This window comes from Hippoglossus hippoglossus, chromosome 5 (genome assembly GCF_009819705.1).
Source record: "Hippoglossus hippoglossus isolate fHipHip1 chromosome 5, fHipHip1.pri, whole genome shotgun sequence".
In the NCBI taxonomy this organism is placed as follows: domain Eukaryota; kingdom Metazoa; phylum Chordata; class Actinopteri; order Pleuronectiformes; family Pleuronectidae; genus Hippoglossus; species Hippoglossus hippoglossus.
The window spans coordinates 12178316-12200145 of record NC_047155.1 but is presented as its reverse complement, the minus strand read 5'-3'; the positions used below and the strand labels follow the sequence as shown (position 1 = coordinate 12200145).

The 21830-nt window shown below is 42.6% G+C and overlaps 1 protein-coding gene across 1 annotated transcript in view; it reads right to left on the bottom strand.

Annotated features, from left to right (window-relative positions):
• Positions 1-21830, bottom strand: part of cacna2d2a (calcium channel, voltage-dependent, alpha 2/delta subunit 2a) — a 149488-nt gene that overhangs the window by 20019 nt on the left and 107639 nt on the right. The window contains 7 exon segments of the mRNA XM_034586584.1: positions 3512-3590; positions 4414-4524; positions 6139-6300; positions 8463-8562; positions 8817-8867; positions 21105-21162; positions 21391-21522. Of these exon segments, the coding sequence (XP_034442475.1) occupies positions 3512-3590; positions 4414-4524; positions 6139-6300; positions 8463-8562; positions 8817-8867; positions 21105-21162; positions 21391-21522 (693 nt within the window).

The window sequence follows — 21830 nt, the reverse complement described above, 5'->3', positions numbered from 1 at the left end:
ATAGTTCTCCTCGGAGCAGCAGTTTGTCACAGAGCTGTTGGCTGTGTGCCATACAGAGGTGGCATGTGTGATAGTAGGGCACAGCTCGGCGAGAGGTGGAGAGAGGAGAATGTGGGCAGTGACTAAAGAGTGAGGATGTAATGTGGATCTCATCTGTGCTGCGACAGAGATCCGCTGCGAGAGGAGCAATTATGATTTTAATCAATAACCTATTTTCTGCGTGAAACTCATTTACATAAAGCTTCGGCACTGTTAGAAGTCAGTTTTCCTCAAATGTCATCCTCAGATTTGTGTCACATGAGTCTGTTTTGACAAATATAACTGAAAGATTTGGACTTATGGTGACGGAGGGAGAGGGTCAGGGGCGGCACAGTGGTGCAGCGGTTAGCACTGATCCAACTCCTGGTTCGCTCGGGGTCTTTCTGTGTGGAGTTTGCATGTTCTCCCCGTGTCTGTGTGGGCTTTCTCTCATTACTACGTCTTCCTCCCACAGCCCAGAGACAAGCAGATTGGGGATTAGTTTAATCAGAAACTCTGAATTGTCCGTGGGTGTGAATATGAGTGTGAATGGTTGTTGTCATATCATAGCAGATGTCTCAGTGAGTGAGGTGAACCTTTTAGCCACGTGCTCTGCAGTAGCTGTGTGTTACTGTGTGTAGCCGCATCCATTGATAGTTTGCAGGCGATGCATTTAAGCGACTTTAGGAAGCTACGTAACTATGTTTAAGGAAACATCTGTAACTGGTGAAAAGTACAGAAGTACAGGTGTCTCCACCAGTTCACTGCTTTCACTGAACGCAGTGTTTATGTCATTCTGGATTCATGAGAGCCGTAAGAACCAAAGCACTATCTTCAAGTATAAAAAAGGGCATTTCTATATCATCTACTTTTATGTTCTTTATGACTGTGGGTAAAGCAAGATTAATTGCTTGTACCATTTAAGTAATAAAAGGCTGATTTCTTTTTGGCAATGGTCAATAATATTGGTGGCACAGAGGCATACAAATCAAATTCTGATTAGGGCCCCATGAAGGCTAGGGCCGGCTCTGGTTGTTATCTCTTCATGTCGGTCCTGTGATACGCTGGTGGTCTGTTCAGGGTGTAAACCACCTCTCTTCCTATTTCAGCTGGGATTGAGAGGATAAGCGCTACAGATAATTAATGAATGGATGGATGGTGTTGTCCAAATAACTAGACTATAAGATATACTGTATATAATTAGATATGTTGATTATGTTTATCATTTAAAACGTGATTGGGGTGTTGTTCTGCATAAATCATTCTCATTTACAGTCGGTATGTGTATTATAATCATGCAGTGGTTAGTATGAGTGTGTCTTTTCTTTGTAGGTAGACCAGCTACTTTCACCCCATATTCACTTTGACTGGTTTGAGACAATAAACCATCAAGAATTTACCTAATAAACTTGGTTATCTCATCTCATGGTGTAACTGATAGGTTTGAGGATTTTACTTCTATTGCAGCAGGCCATCTTGAATTTATGCAATATGTTATATTTTTCCTCCAGCTATGGATTAAAGGCAGCACTTTTGTGGGAGAATTAGGATCACCAATGCAGTAGATCACATTTGCTGCTTTTATCCTCCATTTCACCAGTTTTTTTTTCTTTCTTTTTGGAAGATAACGCTCCTCTCTGTTTTGGATTTTGTTACACCGTCTCGTAGCATGGATAAATGGCTTCATTGTCCTCAGAGTCAAAGAGAGGTTACTTTCTTCTTAAGACGGGCTTGCAGCTCGAGAGAGACAACAGCTAGCATCTCCGAGTGGCCCAGTTGTGCGTCCGCGTGTGTGTCTTTGTGTGTACTTCTGCGTTTTGTCAAATATGTATGTCACGGGTGAAGGGTTAGGGCCTGTTGAAGTGTCAGGGAGCTGGCTCTGTTGGAGTGAGATACCAAAGAGTAATAAGTACTGAAGATATGAGAGGACAGCTCCATTGAGGCTGGTGTGTCAACACTATTGTCTTATACTGGCATGGTCTTTAGTACCCTGGTAATCACTACAGTCGCGAACAGTGGAGAGCATGTTGGCACAGAGGCGTAATCCTGGACTTTCCCCAGCCTGACGGGGAGATGGCACGGTAATCATCCCGCTACCAGACTCCTCCTGCTAATTAATAACAACTTCTGGGGAGATACTTCTGAAGCACTTGGCTCCAGTGGCAATAAGCTAATCAGCGGCAGGGGTTTGGCCAAGGCTTCACACAGACAGCTAAAGGCCTCGTAAAGGAACCGCTTCGGATAAACGGTAACACCGAGAAACAAAATTAAATCAAACCACAAAAGAGAGAAAGAGGAGGAAGAGGAGTGGGTTGTGAACTGAAAAGCAGCGGCGTTCAAATCTGAGCACAACAGCAACAACAGTCTGACTGAGGTCGGGCGAAAACGGGCTGAGTCAAGATGAGATTCATGCAGACAGTGGAGCTAACAGGAAGAGCCGCTGAGTCATATGAGTTGTCAGGCTGTCGGTCAGAGGCAGGCGAGCTGCTCGTTGGGTTATTTTTGGGACCGTAGTGGCTTTAGATGAAGGAAATGACCATCACATGCACAAAGAAAGACATGTAGATAAATCTTAGTGATGATGGGTTTTTTTGCTATTACCTCCACCAAGAAAACCAATGTTTTAACTACTATGCATTTGGTTTGATGGTTGTCAGAAGGATTACCTGAAAACTACTGAACGGATTTCAACGAATCTTGGATGGATGGGACCATTTTCAAGGGAATCATTCATGGATCATGATGAAAAAATATCACACATATTTAAGGGACTGATCTATGAGAGTGTGAAGTTTGGTGCAGCTAAATGACTTTAAGGGGACTGTTGGGCCTTGGTGGAGGTACATGCTCTACAGAGTGCCAACCTAGTTTTACTTAATTTACTTCCTGGTTGAAAGTTTTAACTTCTTGACCTGGATGTCATCTCAATGATATTTGCTTTGTTCCACCTGTAACTTAAACTATAAATTCTGCATTGATAAAAAGTGACAGAGAAAAGAGAAGTAGACATGTCACAGACACATTTTTGTAGGGGCCCTATATTGTGCTTGAATTTCACATTAGGGAATTCAATCGAATACAACAGGTGAAGTAAAAATATACCATGTCAGTCAAAAGTCTCTTCTCCAAACACATTCCTTTAATATCACCACCCATACATCACCACTTTATTATTCAAGAACAAATTATATCAAGTATTATGGAAAAAAGTATCCATCTTATTTATTTTATTGATCCTTGTACGTGCTTTACCTGGTTTTACATTCGATTTCAGTTTGTGCAGCAACTGATTCTTACGGAAGGCTCGCAGAGATCGAGCTTCCACTGTGAGATTGTTTTCATCGTTTACATCGACGATGTAAAACACAATAAAAGGATGAATTTAAAAAAAGAAAAGAAATATTTATCCATCTATAAAATCACTCCTTTGCCTCTTAGGTCTCAAATATTTTGCATGCAAACGTGCTTCACCAGAAACATTTTATTCTCTCACCTTTATTGGCACAGGCGATCCACTGTAAAGGTGTGACATCATAATTATGTTGGCCAACAGAGAAGGTGAACACACGAACCTGGACGGAGAAAAAGACGAGATACATTATTGGAAGAAATAGTACAGATAATATCAAAAAAGCCCCAAAAACCAAAGTTCCTAAAGAGCCAAGAGCAAAACTTCACCCTGCAACCCTCCTTCTGGACAATAATTGTTGTCAAGTCACACAACTGCCTCCATCTCAACACTGCAGTGAGAGAGTTGTCAAACTGCAGATTATTCCTACGTATATGACAGCAGCCGGCACAAGGGAGCTCGATGGTAAAAATATATCAGAATAAATACTGGTGGTGCTGGGAGGGGTGGGTGGGGGGGTTGGGGGGTGAAAATAAGACAAGACGGGAACAAAAAGACACAAACTCAGTATCTGTTGGCTGTAATTTTAGAGGCTCTGATGATAAAGTGGCTAATTAGTCAGCAGGTCAGAGCTGTTAACACCAGCAGCTAAACAACAAAAGAGACAGAGAGAAGAGAGGGAGAGAGGGGAAGGGAAACAGACTGAGAGAGGGAGAGAGAGAGAGAGAGAGAGCGAGAGAGAGAGAGAGAGAGAGAGAGGGTTGAAGAGTAAAGAGATGGAAAAGCCTGAATCAGAGGAGCCAAAATGGAAGTGAAGAAAGCTTGGAGAGGGTGCTCAGATGCACAGATTGGAGAGCTTGGCGTGTCTGACAGCCTAACTCACACAACTGCCTGTTCTATAATGAGACAATGTCAGCTGGAGACGGAGTGGGAGACGGGGAGAACAGGGCCGTGCGAACACAGTCTCTGGACATGCACGATCTCTTGGGCTGGCAGAGCAAGAAGTAGAAGAAGAATAGATAACGGCCTCGTGGGGACAGACTCACCGTTTTGTTGGGCCAGTTGTACTTCTCAAAGATTTCCTGTGCACGATCCTCCCCGCCATCTGTAAACATCATTATCATCTTATTGCAGCTGGCCCTCGGGGCACTGCTCTCCTGTGGCACACGGAGAGGGAGGAGGGAGGAGGGAGAGAAGAAGGGAGACAGGTGAGGGAGGCTGGAACATCATTCAGAACAGTGCTACACTAAATATGTCAAAGAATAAAAGTCATTTTTAGCCATCCATCCGTCCATTGTTTAAACTGTTTATCATTTGAGGGTTGCTGGGGGAGCGAAAGGTGGTGCACACCCTGGACAGGTCGCCAGTCCATCACAGGACTGACATTCAGAAAAAAAAAAAAAACTACGGGCAATTTAGAGTCTACAGTTAAACTAAGCTGCATGTCTTTGGACTCTGGGAGGAAGCCTGAGAATCTGGATGAAAGCCACACAGACCCAGATATATATATATACATAAAACAAAATAATAATTAACTCTTACAATAATAAAGAAATGTAATTAAGGTTTGATATTCTACAGTTTAACCATAAACTTAACACAAAATAACTTAACAAATATATAGACCTTGAATTAAGAAAATAAATATAATTTCTATGTTAAATATCAACATAAATGCACTTCTTCTCTGTATTGTTTACTGGGTGAAATAAAAGATTTAATATTGATGCATATCAGCAAACAAACGCAGTCTGTGAAAAGCTCATATCGGCCAATTGTTATCGGTCAACTGATTCATCGGTCGGGTTCAACTCCACTCGCAGCTTTTATTCTTGACTATTCATTAACGTTTACATATTTCCCTCTTGGTGCTCATGCGCTTGCTCATATTGTGAGTTTACCATTATCATTATGATTTTAGAATTTCATTTGAAGCACACAGCACAACATTATTGTAGCGTTAAATTTGATTGTGTCAGGAGCACTTTCACCAGCATGTCAGCACTAAATGCACGTAGCCAGGCACCAGCTTTTAGCATTCAGCTTTGATGCCCGCACCCCCGCCTGTCTGCACAGCAGCTGGCATTGATATGCAGGCCAGCGGCATGTCAATCTGACAAGATTCTAATAAAGATAAATAATATTGCTACAATTACATATTTTTATTGTGCTTCTGCCACAAATCACGGGAGTGAGTCAGCCACGGACAGTGATTAAAGGGGCCTTTTTATTTCTCATTCTGCTGGCAAAGAGAAGGGGAGGGGGGGGGGGGGGGGCTGTATGCAGCCGGCACTTGGCTCTCTGCCTCCAACCCCAGCAGAGGAATATAAAGTGTCTGTGGCTGATCTCCTCCGGGCTGCGCTCATCAATCATCCCATCAGAGCCCATTAGGGTGGCAGCCTCCTAAAATACACAGCAGCATACGGAGCTGAGGCAGCACCTGTGTTGCGAGCACGAGGACGCCTGCTGCTCACAGACTTCACCACTGTGCCGGCTACTGCAGACGCCAGTGCTGCTCCACCGCAACAGCAGTTACAATCACACCAATCTGCGACAATGACAGCGCTCTGGAAGTGTCGTCTACAAACCAGAGCCCCTCACTGTCAGCACTGTTTTATCCCTGTAAATTCTGCTTTGATAATTGGATTAGACAGTTACTGTGGCAGAATGCACTGGAGCTACACTATAGTTTCAGCGGGTTATCTTTGACTTTCTGGATGTGCACACACTGTCAGCCACAGACCGACCCTGAGAGGCGTGTTGGCTCTTACATTGAGAAGCTGTTCAAAGGCGAACGTGAAGCCAGACTTGTAATCTGTGGTTCCTTTGGCCTGCATGTGCATGACGGCCTCCTTAAAGATCTTCTTGTTGCGAATGTTGGCCTGGACCAACGTCCTGAAGCAAGGAACCACAGCGTCGGCCTTCTCGTTGAACTACGGAGGGGAAATACAAAGACAGGTGAGCATAATTGTCAGATTGTGTATTTGTGTGTTTTCTCTATCACACGTGTGCGTGGTTCATGGTGACATGATGCAGGCGTGGGTGTGTGCAGATGTGTCTGCTACTCTCTGGATGACAGTAAACACTGGTAATTACAACTTTCCACACAAAGACCAGGTGCACCTGAAACACCATGAGCAAACCACTGAACAGAAACCCAGCCAAGGTAATATCATCTGTCTCATCTCATCCACCCAATTAGCCTAAAAGTGTGCGTGTGCATGTGTGTGTGTATTTCCTTGTGTGTGCAGTGCCTGTGTGTGATCACAATATTAGCAGCAGCGTCTGTAATAGCAGGTTTCAAATGTTATGTCTTCTTGAAGGTCACCTTCAAAATCTACTGACATTTTCAGGCCGGATTGATGTAAAAACGCTTTGTGAGTGAAAAAGCTGACATTTCTCACTTTTAAATTAGCAGACAAAGATATCCAGGACCCAAAAATTATTCGGAGCCACATTTTCATTAATCATCACTCTGTTGCTATCACATCTCTTCAATCATTAGATTCCTCACAGCCTGGACACACTGTTTTTTAACTCCTCTCCTCTGAAATTAACAGACACAGGAGCAGTTTCTGTCTTTCAGTCATCACCGTCTTTTATCCATTATCATCGTCTCTGCCTTGTTTCTTCAGAGAGTTGTTAGTGGATGCTTCACATCTACAAAAACATTGTTTTATATAAATACACATACATCACAATTTCATTCCGACTCGCACTACATTAATAGTCTTTGCCTTTTATACTTATAATATATACGATGCTTGTATGTTGCGTTTTGTTACTAAATAATAAACTTACTAAATGTATCTCAAAGGAGACATATTATACTCATATTCAGGTTCATATTTCTATTTGTGTCCTCATACTCCCTATTGCTGCAGCTCCTCTTTTCAGCCTCTGAAACACTTGGTTTTAGCTCCTGTCTCTTTAAGAATCCTGTGATGAAGCCCAGTGTGCTCTGATTTGCCAGCAGGGCCTCTCTTTTGTGATTGGTCAACTGCTTCCAGCCCATGTAAGAAATGTCAGCCTCCGCTCTCACTTTATACGGGTTTATGGGGTGTGTCAGACTATAGCCACTAGGTGGGCATGCAAATACGTCATGTGACATCACACTGGGACGGAAGTATCGGCCGGACTGACTTTTACATATACAATAACACAATATAACACATGAGAGGAAAGAAAACCTGAAAAAGCTAAATATGTTTCCTATAATAATGTCACCTATTACGTGAGTCACCAACTGCCGGAACCAAATTCCAACATACTTGGCCAAAAAAATCAGATTCTAATCTCTTGTATCATAAAAGGTTGAGATATACAGCAGCTATGAAACAAGATCTGGAAAATAAAAACTGGGTTACATCTATTATCTATAATAATTAAAAATAAAACAATAATCTGAAATAAATAGTGTATCATTCCAACTAAGTATAGTGCCATCACAGAAGTTTTGTCATAAAGAAGTGTATCTTTATGGTGTGTGATGATTAGTTTTGGCAATTTTTTTACTTACTATTAGCTTTTGTGTTTGCAAACATTTCACAGTGAGCTGTGCTTTATAGGGGTGAAAATCAGATGCGTTCCCACCCAGATTACCGAGCTCATTTATTGCTCTTAGAGCTGGGATTTAAAGGCATACAGTGGCTAAGAGCAATGGATTATGAAGGATTACCGAAGGAAGTCTGCGAACAGAGCCACCGCACCATGCACGCGGATGTGTGTGTGTGTGTGTGTGTGTGTGTGTGTGTGTGTGCGTTATCTGTCCTGCAATGTAGGATAACGTTAATATTCCCCTAAACATCAGTCCTAATAGAAAGCTTAGTAATCAGCAGAGAGTGAAAGAGACAGGCAGGCAAAATCCCACATGGTCACCGGTGATGCAGGGAGAGCAAATACACTGTAATGAGGAAAGTGCAATGTTCCTACCGCAGGCAATCAACTGGGAGCAGCAGTACGAGCACACTGTGCCGTTTGCGAACTCCCTGCTTGATTACCGCCTGCTTAATAAATACAACAAATATTTGCGCTATCGTTGTTTTTCGCAGGAGTGATTCGTACGATTAATTACATGAGCTGAACTTCCACTCACCCTGGCCACATTCACGTAGTCGTCATCTGATAGCGTGTCCAGCATCTCATTGACGGAGGTTTTCATGAGCTTCAGAGTGAGGCCGCTGACACTTCCGCTCCTGGAGAGAAGAAGCGATAAAGAACAGGCTGAATCTTAGGAGCTTCACATAAGAAAACATATGTTCTGTTCATGTCCCTTTTATAGGGCATGTTTTAGAGAGCAGTGCAGGCGGATGAGGAGCATTCGTCTTCCCTCTGACTTCAGGCTTTCCTCAGACCAACAGGTGGCACTAGTGCCCTTTGAAGCAGACGCACACACTCACTCTAGCTAAGGGGGGAAATGTAGGAAGAGAGGAGGCAGTGAGACACTCACACATCCACAATGATGACCATGTCCTTTGGAGACGATGCACCTTGGATATACCTGCACAAGAAGAAGAAGACACAAAGAATGACTGTTCATTTTTCCCCCCATATTCTTTGTGAATTGCACCAAAGAAAGGAACAAAGTCACAATGAGGTGGAGCCCCGATGATTGGAGGCGACCACGGCTGAGCCCACTTAAGCTACAGAATACAGAAAAGGCTTATGTGCTTAGAAGAGTTAATAAGTTGTGCTATGTACTTCAGTGTTGGCAACAGCTACTGTCGACCGACTTCAACAGAGATACTCCTCTATTCTGAATAACAATGCCTTCTCTAAATAATTACTGCATAAGCCGAAGTAATTGCTAGTTTATGGTCTAAGTGTATAATAATACATGTGGGACAATGGTCGGTACCGGACTGTACAACCTCCAACAGCCTATTTAACAAGCCACAGTCTGAAAGCCATGAAAATTAACAGACTGTACATCAACAAAGGCTCCACACAGGTTTTAATGATACCTCTGATATTTAAAACTGTGTTTAAAAATGCTCTAGATGTAATATATATTATTACCACAATGCTAATTATTTATTTTAGACCCAGTGATGTTTGTTTATGTGGTGTTCAACCAAATTCACAAAACTAACCCATTAAAAGTCAGGCTGCCAATATTGGCACATTCTACTTTCAATACCAATCAATATGTGTTTAGAATCTGTGTTTAGAATACCTATAATTACGCTACGAAATAGAAGCACCCACTCTTATAAGAAGGTAAAAGAACAACAAACAATTTTAGGACTTTAAATGAGCACAAATGACATAAGAATATATTTGTCTTCAGTCACGCTACGGTGACGCATACAATCTAATAGACTTTATATTTGGTCACTTGAAATTCATATTAACTTGTCAGGGAGCAGCCCGAGCGCTGTTGACCTGTGCGGTGGAGAATGTGTGCTGAGCTAAGTGCTGTCAGTACAAGTGAGATAGCTGATGTTCTGTTTCTTTGATGACTCATCAGTTGGGCATCAAACGCATTATTCACTCTGGCAGTCCCTTTGTCGGGGGGGGGGGGGGGGGGGGGGGGGTCTTAAGCGAGCTGCTTAAGACCATTATGCTTCTGCCGCAAAGAAAACTCCTAAAATAGGGCTGTTCTGGGGGGGTGTCGGCCGCGGCGCAGCGTACAGGCCCACGAGGCGAAGACGCCACTAAACCGGCGAGGGGCAGACAGACTTGTGTTCTGGAAGAGACTTCACGTGTAATGTCTGTCCACAAGTGATAGAGGGTGATATACAGAGGGAAATCAAAAATTCTCTCTTTCGGTTCCAGTGGCAATTAAATTCACATTTACCCCTGATACAAAGAGAGCGGGAATTGATGGACTTTATAAGCGTCTCTATGGCACATTGGGGGGTTCCAAATGTGCGGACTAGTTTGACATTCTGAGGAGTGAGCAGGCGAGTAGTTAGCAGCCGTCTTAGGCAGAGTAATCATCAGGGGTCTCTTTCTGCTGATTATCAGTCGTTCCGCTGAGTGTGGAGAGAAGCCAGCTGCCCGTGGGCCAGGCTTTTTTCTTATGCTCGGCCAAGCTGATATGGTGGTAGAGCAACGGAGCCCCGGTAGGCTTTGCCACTGCTCCCGCAAGCCTCCGCGCTCCCGCTCACTGGCAGGCGCCACTCCAACCTGCAGCATGACCCCTGCCCCCGTGTTGAAGTGACGTCCCTCAGCACAGTGCCTGGGCCGCTTCAAATCCGTTTTTCAGACACAACCTGGTCCCGGCTCAATGGAAAAGCTGCCTGGAAGCCCCCCCCGATGCAGGCAGCGAAGGGTCTGCACCAGTTCTACCTCGCAAGAGGTCGATTAACTGAGCATGCCCAGAGTGAACATGGGCAAAATGTGTGTATGTGAGAGGGAGAGAGAGAGGGGGAGGGAGAATCCAATTATTTTCAATAATAAAGAATGCCACATCAAAGGTAGAACTTCTGCAGCTCTCCACGACTGTGCGGCGTATGTAATCAGGTCTGGAACCATGAGGCATACTGGCATGCATGACTTTTATCAATTTAATTACTGAAATCTTAATTTGAGGGAGCGAGAGGGAGAGAAGGATAGATGTGAGACTCCACACAGTTGCCACTTCTTTCTTTTGGGGCAGATGGGGTTTGTGAAAGCGATCATCGATGCAGGACGGAGAGACTCAGTCAGAATGTGGCCCACGTCTCCGTTCCCTGAGGCTCATGGACGGAGACACCCTGTCTGGAGCTTGAAGGAGGGTCATTTGGTGAGGGCTGCGCCTGCGGACCAACGGCAGGATTTCATTAACTCCTCTGGTCAGTCTATTTCTCATGGTAGAGAATGGCCCTTTTAACGGGATGAGTTATTTTGAAGGGGGGCTCCTTAATGTTAATTATACGGCAATGCAGACGTCTGTTAGTCAGCCATTATGGGTCATCCCACAATGTAAACTCTCACAATGGTCGCCTGTGTGAACTTTGGCCCTGAAATCTGCCAAGAAAACATCCCTCTCAAGCAGATCATTTCTGTCCAACTTTGAAAGAGGCAGCATTGATCAGCGGTAATGGGGGTTCAAGAGGAAACGTGTGAGCAGTGATGAAGAGGAGAAGGGTAACACATCAGCCAGAATAGCGTCACTCAGCGCTGAAACTATGGCACTCCGCTGACTGATCTCCCCTGCAGATTGTCTTGGTGCATCAGCGCTGCTCTCTTTCTCTGCCTCTCCACCGCCTGAAGCGCAGCTGAATTGAACATCAGGATCAGAGCGAGCGCGATGGAGTCAAGGATTTTGAGCCTCCGGGCTGATACGCGGCTCCACGGTCGCTGACGGATAAGAATCGCGAGTGGAGGCCGGTGTCGGTGTATAATTCACCCCCGTTTTGACTCATGGTTCCAGATGTGTCGTTTCTGCATGGATTCCAGTCAGTAATTACCTCTCAGCTTCTGCCCACTGATGCCATTCTTTCCCTGTCATTACCCAGTCTCCTGCGTGCCAAAGCCAGGTGACAAGCAGATGGGCCTGGCTGGTGTTGAACTGAGGCCCGGCGCCCATTCTGTGCCACGGTGACACAGCCGTCAGCCAGTGGACTCCACATATCAGACGACCGCCTCCCTGTCCGCTCGCTGGAAGTTATGACCAGCATCTGACCGCCGGTGCCAAACCATCATCGGTGACGTTATATTTTACTTCAACATCACCGCTGCATTTACATATCGGCATGAGTCAGATCTGGTTCACTCATCACAGAGGGAAATTGAATGTGAAAGCTCTGTATCTGAGTCCAGCTCCTCTTGGATTCAACCGGTTTATATCTGTTCATCATAGTCACAAGTTAGTACATGAATTAACAAACCTTTGTTGGCAATGCAGTTCTAACTTCCAAGTCAAACTATAATATGTTTAAAATATGTTTTTTTGAGTTTGAGTTCAAAAGGGACTTTAAAAATAAATTAAATACAAACAAGCTACTTCACAGTTACATCCATGTCGAGACTCTTGTAGTGAGGACTTTTATGGAATTAAAAAAATATATATTGAGTGGATTTTTTTACAATGACCTTAACTATGATACATACAGTCAATAAGAATAATATATAATAAATAAAGATAATAAATACATACTGAATACAAAAATAAAGAAATAAATCGTTTTTTTTCTCTCTTTATTTTTACTGACACTACACTGTTTCACTTGCTGTAAAATATAAACTGAAATGCATCACTCTCAAAGTGACTGGGCCTTGCACAAATAATCTGATCTTTCAGAAAAATAATCTAAGACAAATCATTGTTTATTTTACATTTAACACTAAACTCCAAATCACGGTGACACAAGATTTAAAGCATTTTCATTTGTTTTGATTGTTTGAAAGGGCGTATTGTTTTTTCCCCCATGATAAACAGAGAACAATCAATACACTGGAAATTAACCAAACTCAATTTTGAATATTGACTAACTCATTTAGAAACAAATTATAAAACCTGGGTTGGTGGTTCCAGCTGCTCAAATGTGAGAATCTATTTGTTTTTTATTTGTTGTGAATTGGATCTCTGTGAACGGCTGTGGCTCAGGAGTCAGAATAGTTCATCCACTAATCTGAAGATCGCTGGTTCAATCCCCGGTTCATCCAGTCTGTGTTCAATGAACCCCACTGCTCCTGACGACTGTGTGCCGAGAGTGTTTTTAATGCTGTGTGATAGACAAGGCGCTGTGTGTAGAGGTGTTGTATGAATCTGTGTGAATGGGAGAATCTCTGAGAATTTATGAAGGGCATTTGTGACGACTATGATTAATCCCAGAGAGAATTCACTGATTTATACATTTTGAAAAGAATCGTCATTCACAGCCTTGGAGCAAAGAATGGATTTCCGCAATGTATCAGTATCAGACGTCATTGCAGTTAACAACTAATTGCAAATACTATGTCGTTACCAAGGTTTAAATGTCCCTTGTTGTTTTTCGTGTTGTGATTAATCACCAACACAAACACTGGAAACGGAAACGCACGTCCGGACGCAGCTGCAATTTGTGAAGAACGGCGTAAGATACATGATGTATGTCACAGGAAGAACATGTTCACACCATCACACATGTGCAAGTGAACAATACGCACAACCAAGATGAAGTCTGATTCGTGTGTGTGTGTGTGTGTGTGTGTGTGTGTGTGTGTGTGTGTGTGTGTATTAGGCATGTGCTCTTTACACTGAGGTGGAACAAGGTTTCGCTCTAAATGAGAGGAGATTAAAGCCTGCACCACAACGTATACACCCCCCCTCATATAAATCGAACAGAAATGCATTTCACAAGCATTGAACACAATGACATATTCCTTGGTTGTGGTGATTGTATTCCACCTCTTTCTTTTGGCAGTTTGGTAAAAGGAGTCTCATTGGAATTCATGAAATAGTTTTATCAAGACGCAACATTGTAAAAATCAATACATTAACTGTGCCGGGGGGGCCGACTCTCTCAGGAGATTGTGTTCATGCACCCTGACCCTTTCCACAAAGTGTTGTGCAGTACATTTAAAGTGGAGGAATTATCTACAACATACATTTCAGAAACATGTAAAAGATACATGTAGTGGCTCGGGCTCATTGCATTGTGCCACAGGAAAAAGGAACTTGGGACAGTGTGTGTTTAGAATTTGTGTGTGTTTGTCAGTTTGTCACGTGTGTGCTCATATTTCACTGTGGTCTGTGGTGAGTCATGTTTATTGGCTGCATTGTGCAGTGTGTATACATAATGAATGGGATGTATATACAGTAGCTTCTGTATTGTGTGTGTGCGTGTCCACTATAATGTGTGAATTTGTCTTCACAGTGTGAGGTCTTATATAAACAGCACATGGGAGAGGTTTGTCTTCAGGGCTTTTTTGCCAGCAAGAATTTCTGGCAGAGGAGCAACCGAACCAAGTCGTTATGTTGCCAAACAAAACCAAACTGAAAATGAAAACTGAAAACAACAAGAAAGACAGAAACTGAAAATAATAAATTAACCCAGGACCTCCACTAAGGAGGTTTGTTTTTCATCTGCATTTGTTTGTTAGTTGGCAGGATTACACAAAAACTACTCAACCGATTTCCATGAGATTTTGTGGAGGGGTGGAGAATGTCCAGAGGAAGAACCCAGCAAATATAAGTGCGGATCCAGATCAGGGGGTGGATCCATTGCAACATTGCAAATGTTTTTCAAAAATTGTCTTGATTTCTTAGAGAAAAATTCATGGATCTAGATGAAAAAAAAGGGGACTGATATTTATGTTTGTGTAAAATTTGGTAGAGATCCAAATAAAAATCTAAATCTATTGAATTTAAACGTGGTGTCATAAGGGGAACCTGTGGGGAGGTAACAACGGTCTCCTCTGTGAAAGTCCTTTGATTGACTTTATAATACCTCAACATGTTAAAGTTTCCCCTGCAGGCAAACATCTCCCATTACCTTATATACATGCATCATGTACAGCAGCTGTAAGTAGAGTAACCATACCATAATGGGAGAACTGCATGTTACACAGAGAATCCGCTGGCGTGTGTCTATATGTGTGCGTTGTAGGTGCGATCGTGTGCATGCTCTTAAGCGTGTGCATTTGTGTTGTGCTGATGGGCTTATTATTTTATGGACTGCTGCTCTCTTAGAGCTCCTGTGGATGTGGCAGGCATATAAAGATTGAATTAAGATAAAAATATGGGAGGACGGCGCCCAGAGAGCCCGCAGGAGAGATAGATGTTGTCTGCCGCTTATTTATTCCACTTTCGGTTGATTATTGGAAGCTGTGGTGCCAATTCCACATTTTCGGTTGTGCCCAAGAAGAACACACAGAATTTTATGCAACATTTTTTCCTCCACTTTCTTTGCAAAAATGAAGAAAATATTGAATTAGTACTGCGTATTTGAATATATCAGTTTTAATTATCAGCAGACGAGTACCTGTTTGTTATTGAAGCTCTTACATTTGCATAAAAAGTCTGTGTCCCAACATCTTGGCTGAAAGTGACATGTCACAGTTTTGACTGACTCTCATGTTGCTTTTGAACATGCACGGAACTCCAGACATTCTCCGAAGGGGCCGAATGTGACAACATAATGTCAGTTGCTCTGGACATCCTCCAGAGGTTTTCCTGCCAAGTCACTTGTGAAATGTCCATAAAATGTAGAATGTGATTTTCCCCCGCGGGAAAATCACAGCGACTGACAATGAGATTCAAGAGCTTCTGGCGACAACAAGCGATGCCAGTGTTGATCTGCTGTAAACAAAAACATGTGATCTCCACAGCAGAATGTATATGTCATGTCCTGCCTCCTGCATTGCACATGATCCTGTTGTGAATGCGTCTGACCCAGACAATCTCCTGCTGCGTTCTTCATGAGAGACAAGGTTCATGTCTGAAAACGGCTTCACAGTAAACGTGCTGAAGCCCTGTGTCTCCTTTGCTCGCACCAATAACACGTCGTTCTTCTTTGAGTCAGCGTCTCCCTCAAGTGTGGTGAAGAGAAATGAAAGATGGAGGAGGTGAAGCTCAGCGCTCTGGATATTGGTTATTTTTTTTTGGGGGGGGGGGGCTCAGCTTTGAGGACTGACCACTCGTCATAATATTTACAAAGAGGTCAGATTGACTTTTTGAAGAAATCAATATGTGATATAGCCTACATGCTGTTGTGAACCTGGGAGGTAATGGGATCTTTGCAACGCTTGGCTAACAGGACTCCATGCCTGTCTCTGATTATTTCTCTCCTCGCCCTTTCGCTTTCTCTCCCTCCCTCTGCCTCCCTTCACCCTCTGCTTCGCTTCCCTTGATAACACGAACAGACAATATAATGGACAAATGTTAATAATTAATGTCAGAGCAATTGGAGACAATTAAGTGTGTTGACTGGACCATTAATTTTCCTGGGGCCGTTGGTGGCGGGGGGGGCGGCAGACAGAGGAGACAGCACATCTGTAGACGCAGTGATGTGACAGTGGCCCCTCAGATATTTTTCATACGGAGAGCACCTGGTCAGCTCCCAGCGGCTCAGCCCTGCCCGTCTCATCCGTCCACCCCTCCTCGTCCTTTACGCTCCGAAGTGACCATGAGTTGTGGCCGCTACTTCTAACTCTCTATATTACTGTAAATCAAATCTTTGACTGGGAGACTCTTCCCCTGGAGACAGAGCCAGTGCAAAGGTTCCAGCCATTGCATCTGTGTAAACCAGTAACTTACTGGTGTTTGTGAAGCAACAATATCTGGAATATATCAGCCTATGTGATCTGATTGTATCTGGTAGTGGGTGAGAAGGAGAGAGCTGGTAGGTTTGAAGGAGAAAGTGTGAAAATATATATTTGCATCTACTTATCTAAACCTTTCTTCTTGATGTTTTTGTTTACTTGTTCAGTCAAAATGGTAATTTAAACTTATATACACACCACATGATTTGTATGTGGTTTATTTTATCATGTCTGTGTTGCTTTTGTACACAAATTGCTGTGTGGTGCCTTGAATGATGATAATAATTATTTTTCTGTAAGGACATGTAGGCATCATTATTTTCCAGGGGGTATGAAATCTCTACAAATGACAAATGTCTGTATTTGTTACTCAATTGGTCTAATTTATGTGAGAGGGGGCTGTAGAAATTGATTGTAATATGTTTTGCTCCATGTAGTCCTCATACTCCCTTAGTTCTTATAATAGGGTAATTTAGGGAGTGGTGAGATTACAGGAGTGTGGTCATTTGCCTTCACCACAACTGGATCCATGAAGGAGAGACAACCAAGGCTACACCCTCCTACTTTGTGTCACGTGGAACAAAATTGTGTAATGCTCCACACACCACTCCACCATCACTATGCACAGACTGGCACCAAATAATGTCAACATGGCAGCATCTGTATCTGGGAAGTTTGGGCTTCATTCATGTGTGTTTCATGTTAATATACTGTCATTGGAGCTGCTTATGACTCAGCTAGTGTTGAAATAAATGGAAAAGGAACATTTTGGGGGATTTACCATATTCCTGTAATTTTCACAGTGGACGGTTCAGACAATGTTAGCCCCCATTTTGAATCTCAGTTTATAGGCAACAATTTGTGGGAAAAAATGTTGCAAATGCTAAAATGTCTATTTATTGTCTCCATGGGTAACACCTGAAGATTAGATGCTATTTTCACAAACATCCAAATGATGTTTTATTTCTCTTCCTTTAAAAAAAAAAAAAAAAAGCTGTGTTATTGTCATAGTTAATATTTATTTACAGAAATAAGTAGGAAGAATTTAAATTCTATTGAAACACAAAAAGTTGGTGTATGACTGGTGTTTTGTCTGACTTGTGTTACTGGATTCTGAAATCTACTGCGGTCACATAAGCACACATGACGGTCTTACCTCACCCCTCTAACATGCGTGATTTGCCAACCTCTCCAGAGAACGGGGGAGACAGCATGTTAAGACTATAATCAGGCCGCTCTGACCTGACATATCATGACTTCCCTGCCAAGGTTGCGCCACTCAACGCGGCTGGGCACAAGTTGCTAAGCAACAGGCCACAGGAAATGTCGATGGCTGCGACATGAGGAAAAGCTTGACAGAAATGACAGTGACAAACATGGAGGACCAGGGAGGGGGGTGACAAGGTGTTCCTCTGTGCACACATACACCTCTTCCTCTGTCTAACCTTGTCACAGACGCTGCAGCCGCTCAGCAAGCCCCCTCATCTTTGTCTTTCCTTGTTCCCTCTTGTCTCCACGTTGAGTTCCTCAGTCAAAACATGTGTCAGAGCATTAAAGTCCATGAACTCGGGTTTTGTGCTGACAGATCAGAGAACGGATCCTTGTTTTAAGTTGTGCTGCTACACAGCGCCTTGTGTTTTCCAGCTCCCCCCCCCCCCCTGTTTATAGTGTTGCCTGCTGTGACAGTGGAGCACTAGGGAGACTTTCTTCGGGTGTTAACCTAATTAATTGTCAGGGAACACCTCGTTGGTTTGATGATTGCAGACACACTGAGGTGTTGGGAGATCCCTTCGAATTTTTCCGTAAAAATACACTAATCAGTGTTTAGAGTAAATGTAAACAATAGCATCATATTACAATAAGTACCGGCTATGACTGACTGGAATGTTTAAGTCCTCTGTTATACGCAGTGTCTGAGTATGAAGTACTTTTCCACACATAAAAATACTCTGAGTGAGTGATTCGGTTTTATCCCACGGGTTATACATCACAACATTGTGAGGAGGACATAAACTGTGAAAACTTCGTTTTAATCTAAGTTTGTTTTCATTTGTTTTTGTGGATTGTTTTTTTTAAGCAATTTTCATTTTCAACAAACCAAGTGACTTGATCCATTAGTTTATGAACAACTGGTTTGAAACTAGAAGCAATCATACTTGGAGGAGTGTGTGTGTGTGTGTGTGTGTGTGTGTGTGTGTGTGTGTGTGTGTGTGTGTGGGGGGGGGGGGGGCTGAGAGCTTGAGGACACTGCAGGCCCACCTAGACCTGTGACCTGCTCCCATTGGACTGTGCTAACTGTCATTTAGCACTTTAATTTCCATGTTTTTTATGGATTGATCAATTCAAGTAATTAAACGCTCACCACGACTTACACCTCACCTCGAATGAGCAACTAGTTTGACCTTAAATGTGCTTTTTGATGGTGAATATATTAATTCTCTTTCAGACCTGGCAACATTTTAAGATTTCAAAATGGTGTACTTCAGGATCTTGATTGTCATGCAAATGTAACCAGAATGCAAAGGTTTTCTTTTGCGTGTCTTTTGTTTGTTTGCTCTGAGCTGCGGTGACTCCATGTGACAGCCTGGCCTGACCTCAAACAGCCACTCACACTGAGCTGGACGGAGACAGAGATGGAAAATGGGGTCAGGTCTAATCAACATTGCTGTCATGATTATGTCCAGTTCACTCCAACCTGTAACCAGGCAACAGGCAGGGCTGCCACAAAGCTGATGTGACAGTGGCAAGTAGATTGAATGTGGAAGGGTGGACAGGAAGCCAGGGTGGGCGGGTGAACGCAGCCTAGTTCTGTCCGGCCGATCACGCTCACCCAGCCCGGCACTCGGTACAGGGATCAGCTGTTGCACTTTTAATAAAAACATTAGCCCCTATCTTGTTTTGTCCTTGTAGCAAAATACAGTGCATTCTACATGATCACTTACTGAGATAAACACGGGTTAGGAAAGAACATTTTGATCTTATTCCTCTAAACAATATACCTTGAGCACAGAAGGTCAACAGCAGACAGAGACAAAATGCTGAACAAGAATCTTAATACGAGACTGGATTTAAGACTTAAAGCTTTTCTTTCAGACATAGTGCTGGAGTCATAAAAAGGTCTTAACGTGCAGACATGCATTAAGATCCTGGGTTAGAAAATTAACTGAAAAAACATGTTTTCTGTAAAAGAATTGCATTAAAATATGTATATGAGGCACAGAAATGGCTGCCGTTGTAGAGAGTATGTTCACGTGGTCTAGAAGCAAGAACAAGTAATTGTTCAAAGATGTTCATGTTTGTGGGCTACGTCTTTGAACAGATGAAAAGGCCTCATCTTGAATATAAGAATAAAAGACAAACGCAGTGGCAATGTGTACAGACACTCCTTTGTTACACAAAGATTTAAAAATCAAATGTGTCTACAGCAAGCTTGTGTGTGTGTGTGAGTGTGAGTGCGTGGGCTCAGATCGTCTCACAACACTTTGTCACAACTTTAACACAGCATGACACTGCTGCTGCTGCCGACAGAACAGGTGTTGCAATGACAAGTTAAATTTCTGCAATTTTCCTCTGCTGCTGTTTCTGTTTGTTCAAGTCTGTCGGCTCGGAGCTACACAAACCTCAGCTGGAGGAGCACAGAGCACTTTGGAAGTTCAGCAAGTTCATGGATTTGAGAGCATTTACATTAGGATAAGAAATGTAGAAAAGATTTTACCTAAATACAAATATATGTACAAATATACTTAATCAAGTTACGTATATTTGTGTTTTCTTTGTGTTTATAAATGGTAAATTGTTGGTATTTATATAGCACTTTTTTTACTTGATCACTCAAAGCACTTTACAGAACAGTTTTGCCATTCACCCATTCACACACATTCATACAGAGCATTCACAATGCAGCCGATTCTCTATCACACATCACTCACACACTGTCGGCACAGCTGTCAGGGGCAGTGTGGGGTTCAGGATCCAAGGACACGGGCCTGTATCTGTTTATCTATAAACACTGTTAGTGATAAAGTTATTTATAATAAAGTTTATGGTTAAACCGTAACTTATCACGCCTCAATTACAGCTCTTTATCACAAAGGTTTAACAACTTCCTAGGAATCATTGCCAAATAAATTTTCTGAAATAAATATATATATATATATATATATATATCGTTATCAAAATGTTTTTACTAACTAATATTGGTATCTGCATCAGGCCCCAAAAAATCAGTCTGGCTCTAGTGAATTTACCATATCTAATCTATTGGAGTCAAATCACAAATGTACCACTAAAATACTACATTTATACTATAAAATACTAGATAATACTAATAAGAATAATAATCTTAAAGACATTTTTTAGCAACATCATTCACAAGTGAAGTACATTAAGAGTATTTCACCATCAAAGCCCCTAAAGTGTCCAAAGGAGACACTTTAGGAAACAAATGCCCCAAATAAAAAAATTATCAAGATGCTCTTTTCTAATTTCTTAGATAAATCTTATCTTTTCTTATTTCAGGTGATTGATGAGTGATATTATGAGGGTTCACCGTGACGGCACTTACCATGGCCTTCTGCGGACATCGTACAGGTCGATCTTGTTGGGCGCCCTCCATGGAGTGGCTGCAGAGAGCAAGAAAATAAGCTATAGGGCGAACAGTGCACTGTAGGATATTTCAGATCAGATTAGATCAAAGTAATCATAATTTCATTCTGTCGATCCTGTTACCACTATAACCATCTGATAAGAGATTGCCAATGTTCTGCAGCTGAGGAGCCCTGGGGTCAATTTAGACTTTATCTCAGAGTGGGTTATGAGGCAGACTGTTGACTCGGTGACCTGTGGCCTACCTGGGTAGTATCGAGTCACTCCAGTGGCACTGCCGAACACCTGCCAACGCAGAGAGCTGTCCTCCCGACGGTTTTCAATGAAGACTCGCTCCAGAGCCTGGGTCCAGTTTAACTCATTCAGGATGACTGGTGCTGTGGGAACACACACAAAGAGAAGCACGGTAATGAACTGGCACACATAGGACAGTGTAGGGATTATTAATATTAACCAATTTACCCAGTTTGTGTTTTCAATAAGGGGCATATACAGTTTGCATAATTTCTGCTATATTTTAATGTTTCCATGGATCCAACAGATTAATGCTGCAAAAGACGATGTCACAAATTTGGTGAACAAGGTTCACTTGAAATAAGCACAACTCATATACAGGGACAAAATAGAGAGAATTGTAAATGAGCTGCTAATTATGTGACATAGCTTAAACTTTGCTTGAACAACA